This window comes from Penaeus monodon, chromosome 8 (assembly GCF_015228065.2).
Source record: "Penaeus monodon isolate SGIC_2016 chromosome 8, NSTDA_Pmon_1, whole genome shotgun sequence".
NCBI lineage: Eukaryota > Metazoa > Arthropoda > Malacostraca > Decapoda > Penaeidae > Penaeus > Penaeus monodon.
The window spans coordinates 10,721,910-10,726,909 of NC_051393.1; the positions used below are offsets into that span (position 1 = coordinate 10,721,910).

Here is a 5,000-nt window from a genome sequence, read left to right on the forward strand (position 1 = left end):
GCACACACAAACAAAAACGCACAAACTCACACACTTCTACAACTCTTCTCAATCAAGAGAACTTTTTCATAACTAAACTTCACTCTGAGAAACACCATATTTTTCTATACCTTCTTTGTGTAGTGGTCTACTTCTTCTTTGTCCCCTACAGACTTAGCAATGGTAAGTGAACGGTCTTCTAAAAGCCGACTGTAATTCTCTACCAACACATTCATGGTGTAGCTATTTTTCAGGAAGGGAACCTTTGTCACATCCTGTCCATCTTCTCCGTAATCAAACTGTGGGTGAAACAGAAGACTGGGGTGAGGCAAGTACTCAATCTTTATTATACAAAATCCTTGTTATTTTCTGTGTTTCCACTTGCATATGAAACTGACTTTAGACATTTAAAAATATATGACCTTCACTTTAATTCATTTATTAACTGTTTAACGACTTGTAATCTAAACTACAAAAAGAGGAATCAAAGCAATACCTGTAATACAAGTCCATCACTATTTCTCACTGTCATGTCATATTTGACCTGTATCCCCTCCAAATGCTTGATAAGACATCGCTGTAAATAACCACTGTTGGCTGTCTTTACAGCTGTATGTTGTAAACTCTGGGGAAAAATCATAATTGCATAAGCTATAAGACACCTCTGGCACCTCTCACAAACCACAGAGATGCAGTAATTGCTGATATATCAGTTCTGACACAAGAATCCAATAATAACTAATATTGTACTTACATCACGGCCTACAATACAGAGGTAGAAATATGCTTGAGGATCCATCCCTGTCATGAAGCGATGGGGGATATAACCTCCAGCACGTGGATTGGCTTCATAAGGTTTGAATGACGGCAAAAACTTCCCCGTAATGCTTATGGGCATTCTCTTGCCATCAATGGCCACAGATCCAAAGAGTGAAGCCATCTGGTTCATGTTAACCTTTGGGGGCAAAGAAAGAGATATTTAAATCTTCCCCCTCTGAATCTACCTTACATTCTTCCACATGATAAATTATTAGTTGCTAACAATGAATCAATTCAAAACATCTTCCTTCCATATATAATAAATTTCTTGACCACAATGTCTAAAGAATGGCCAAGTCAAGCTCTAGGTCTTATTACCTTTGAACCTTTTGCACCAGTGTCCACCATCATTCGCATGTGGTTGTCTAGGCTGCAACGGAGAAGTCCTCTCTCATTTTCTCTGTTAAAAAAAAGTTTGAATAATGCTCTGTCACTCCTAATTATGCAGGAACATGTATTTTTGAATATAACGTGCTAGCAAGACAGATTTTCCACACTGCTACACACATCTGCATATTATACTTATAAAACAAAGACACAACACATAAAATATTACATAAATCACAAAGAACTCACGCTGTGATCTCAGAGGTGGTGGGACCCAGGGCAGCTGTGTAAGCTGCATCAATGGCAGCCATGTCCTTTTCATTCCCAGACATGTGTGAATTTTCAAAGTAATCTCTAAAATCATGCTCTGTGATATGAAGCCTCTGACTCACTTTGCTTGGGGCTTTCTGCAATATAGTTCATAAAAGCTGAATGAGCTGGGTATATATATATATATATATATATATATATATATATATATATATATATATATATATATATATATATATATATATAAAGGTTTGTTTTGTTAATGTAATTAACACTCCGAAGACAACTTTTCCAGTTTGATGATTTCTTTCTTTTCTTTTGTATCAAGTTCCTGGATCAATCTCTTTCCTTCCAGTATTTGGATATAAATCAATTATTAGGAAAACATCTTGAGAAGTTTTTAAAACATATCAGAAAATCATTCAATGCTTTTACCTTGACTAATTCTGCAAGACTTTCCCTTCGCTTCTTACTGAGACTTTTTGATGTGACAAACTCCTTTACGCTAATGGTGTGACCTGACCACTGTAGGTAGTACACACACAGTCTGTTGATGGCTGTTAGTACTCTCGTTGCAACTGACCCACCATAAAGCTGAAGCATAAAAAATATCAAAGATTAAACTAATTTACAGATAAGAGTCTACATCTGTTCTCAATAACATCAGGACATCTTGGCCTTTAAACTATCTGGTTGGGTACCTTCTTATCTTTAGAAATAACCCTATACAAAAGAAGTACACCCTCGTTTAGAAAGATACCGACTTACATCATAACAAACGTGAACCAAGCCGTGGCTGGTAGATCCTATGGCACTCTTGTCAATCACTCCAGCCAAGAGTTCTCCATCGCGCATGACAAAATCTGATTCTGTCATGCACTCTTTCCTTTTCTCTGGCTTTCCACCTGCTTTCCATATTCTGGGTTCACTTGTTTGCCACAACTGTCCAATAGAGGAGGAAGAGAAATAAAAAATATAAAAATCTCATCACAGATTCAGCAAGCATACAGACATAAAAGTAATATCAAAACTAAAAAGTATGCTGTTAGATAAATACTCTCTTTCCACTTACATCCACTTTGACTGAAGTTCTGAAGCTGAAAGAAGGTCTGGCCTTTGTCTTAGGGATGATGTTATGAAGGAGGCTGGAAATGACCTGCTTTCCAGACCACAGCATTTTTGGCTTCAAAATAGATGGCGGGAGAATCTCGATCTTCCTGGTCTCTTCGGCAAGTGCCGAGTAGAGCAACTGCTGGTAGTCCTCCTTGCTGAAGAATGTCCCACGCATGGTCAGCATTACACTAGACACAACGCAGTCCTGGATGAGACCTGCCAGAGGAGAGCCATCCTTCGGAGTGAGGTACTGGTTTTTGGTCGTGATGAGGTGGTGGGACTCACTGCGTGCTAGCTCATTTTGAGGGAAGTGCATGTTGAGTTCATCTCCATCAAAATCAGCATTGTAGGCCTTGCAGTTGGCATAAGGCATGCGCAGCACACGGTCCTTTGGCATAATTCTCGATCTGTGGGCTTGTATACTTGGCCTATGTAAGGTTGGCTGACGGTTCATCAGAACTAAATCACCATTTTGCAAGTGCCTGTAGACAATTTTGGTAGCATTAACTTTTCTTACATGTGATTCTTTTGGAGTGAGTAACTGCTTAGCTATGGCAATACGCTGGTTCTTATCCAGAGTAGTGAGACGTTTCTTACTGCCCTCTTCATCCTCGACCATCAAAGCTCCGGGGTACTCATATGCACCATTTATTACCTAAAGAAGAATGAGAAAAGAAAATATGTAGAAAATCTTGACCAACTGAAAAGGGAATGAGTTCCTGAGGAAGGGGGATCAGGGAAACTACCATATGATTGTCTTACCATTGCGTGGTGTAACAGGGGCATTAGCATATGATTGTCATACCTCTGCTTGGTGTAACAGGGGCATTAGCATATGATTGTCTTACCATTGCGTGGTGTAACAGGGGTATTAGCATATGATTGTCATACTACTGCTTGGTGTAACAGGGGTATTAGCACTATGGGGTGGATTGGTACTTTCAGCAGTTTGTGCTCCACACATATACATGGACTTCAGCATGTTGCGAATATACATAGGTACTTGATTTATCAAGAAAGAAACAAAGAAAAAAAGAATATTTCTTTTTCTCTCTTTATTATTGTTACTATTTTTTTCTAATTTAGTTTTCTTTGTGATTCATTAAATATATGAAATATTTCAGAGAGGAATATTTGCTTCACACAAAAAATAACAAGACTCATTCAAAATGGGTTCTTTCATAATTTTTGTGTAAAAATCTGATTGTCTTGCCAATAATTGCTTAAGAAGAGAAGCTTTTCCAATATATTACACTTTAGTAGGCTTTGTCCTGGTATTGTCCAGTGTTTACAATTTTGATCCAATTTCAAACTGGTCTTTTTAGTTATAAATATATATGTACATAAAAAAATGGATCTGACCAATCAGATCACACCTTGTTACAGAATAAAATGAAATAAAAAAAGGAAAGAAAGAAACAAAAGAAAAAAAAATGCAGGAGCTCAAAACAGACTGCATTCACACCTTGGTTTTATGGGCCTCCCTTTAACCCAATCACCCCAGATTTATGTTCTGTCCCTTGTAGGTTTTTGTGAATTTTGTTACATACAGATGGCTCCACATGTGCTCAGCCTCCAAGGAGTCTATCAGTAGGCCCTACTGACCAATCTTGATTTCGCCATTCCTTGAATTGGCGGGAAAATGCGTTTTTCCTTTTAATACAATTGATATCAATACTGTTATTGATGTTATGATTATTAAAGTATTATTAAAATCTTGTTAACATTTAAGACAATGAAATAATGCAAAAGATCCTTTCCAAAAGTCAAGGAAAAGGGTAAACAGGTGAGAAAGGTAGGACTAATAAGTGACCCCTTGATGACTAAGCACTTGTAGAGCCATCTATGTGTGAATACAATAAATAAACCTGTGTTACAGTGGGCATGGCATGTATTCTTGCCAAACGTGGCGATTGGGTTAATGAATATTGGAAGTAACGGGCAAAATCTGAAGTAGCTGACTTAGTCTCTAAGTCCTGCAAGTTGTGGCCAAAGTTGTGGCAACACTGGACACAAGCCACTGCTTCACAAGCTGTTCGCTTTTTGGCATCCTTATGTTAATATAAGTGTAACTACATGTATTGTACATTGCTCCATAGTCCTTCCACATCTTTTTATGTGTTCAGTTATTTAGTATTCTTCATTTTCTATTACCATGTCGTCTGGAGGAAGAGTAAAAAAGCAGAAGGGGGTGATTTTAACAGAAGCACAAAAGCTTGAGTTGATTAGAAAGTGGGTGTGTGAGGAATACGGCAATAAAAAATAAAAAGATGAAATATAGGTATTTAACACAATCAAATTGGATATATGTGCTCGATTAATAGTTGAGTACTGTATCACTGATCTTTCTTTTGTAATGTAAATGATGATATTTGCCACTACACAATCAGTAACTATGGTCAATTGGCAATATTGGACTGATGTCCCATTTTGTTTGTTAAAATGAGGTATGAGTGTATTCACAACTGAAATGCATCATATCACAGATATAC

General features: G+C 37.5%; 1 protein-coding gene across 1 annotated transcript in view; it reads right to left on the minus strand.

Moving 5' to 3' along the window:
• LOC119576139 (DNA-directed RNA polymerase I subunit RPA1-like) overlaps positions 1-5,000 on the minus strand; it is a 30,134-nt gene that overhangs the window by 11,555 nt on the left and 13,579 nt on the right. The window contains exons 10-17 of the mRNA XM_037923705.1: positions 2,468-3,163; positions 2,164-2,337; positions 1,831-1,989; positions 1,375-1,532; positions 1,117-1,198; positions 734-934; positions 476-604; positions 111-278 (exon numbers count right to left, since the gene is read on the minus strand). Coding sequence (XP_037779633.1) covers positions 111-278; positions 476-604; positions 734-934; positions 1,117-1,198; positions 1,375-1,532; positions 1,831-1,989; positions 2,164-2,337; positions 2,468-3,163 — 1,767 coding nt within the window. The remainder of the gene's footprint in view (positions 1-110; positions 279-475; positions 605-733; positions 935-1,116; positions 1,199-1,374; positions 1,533-1,830; positions 1,990-2,163; positions 2,338-2,467; positions 3,164-5,000) is intronic.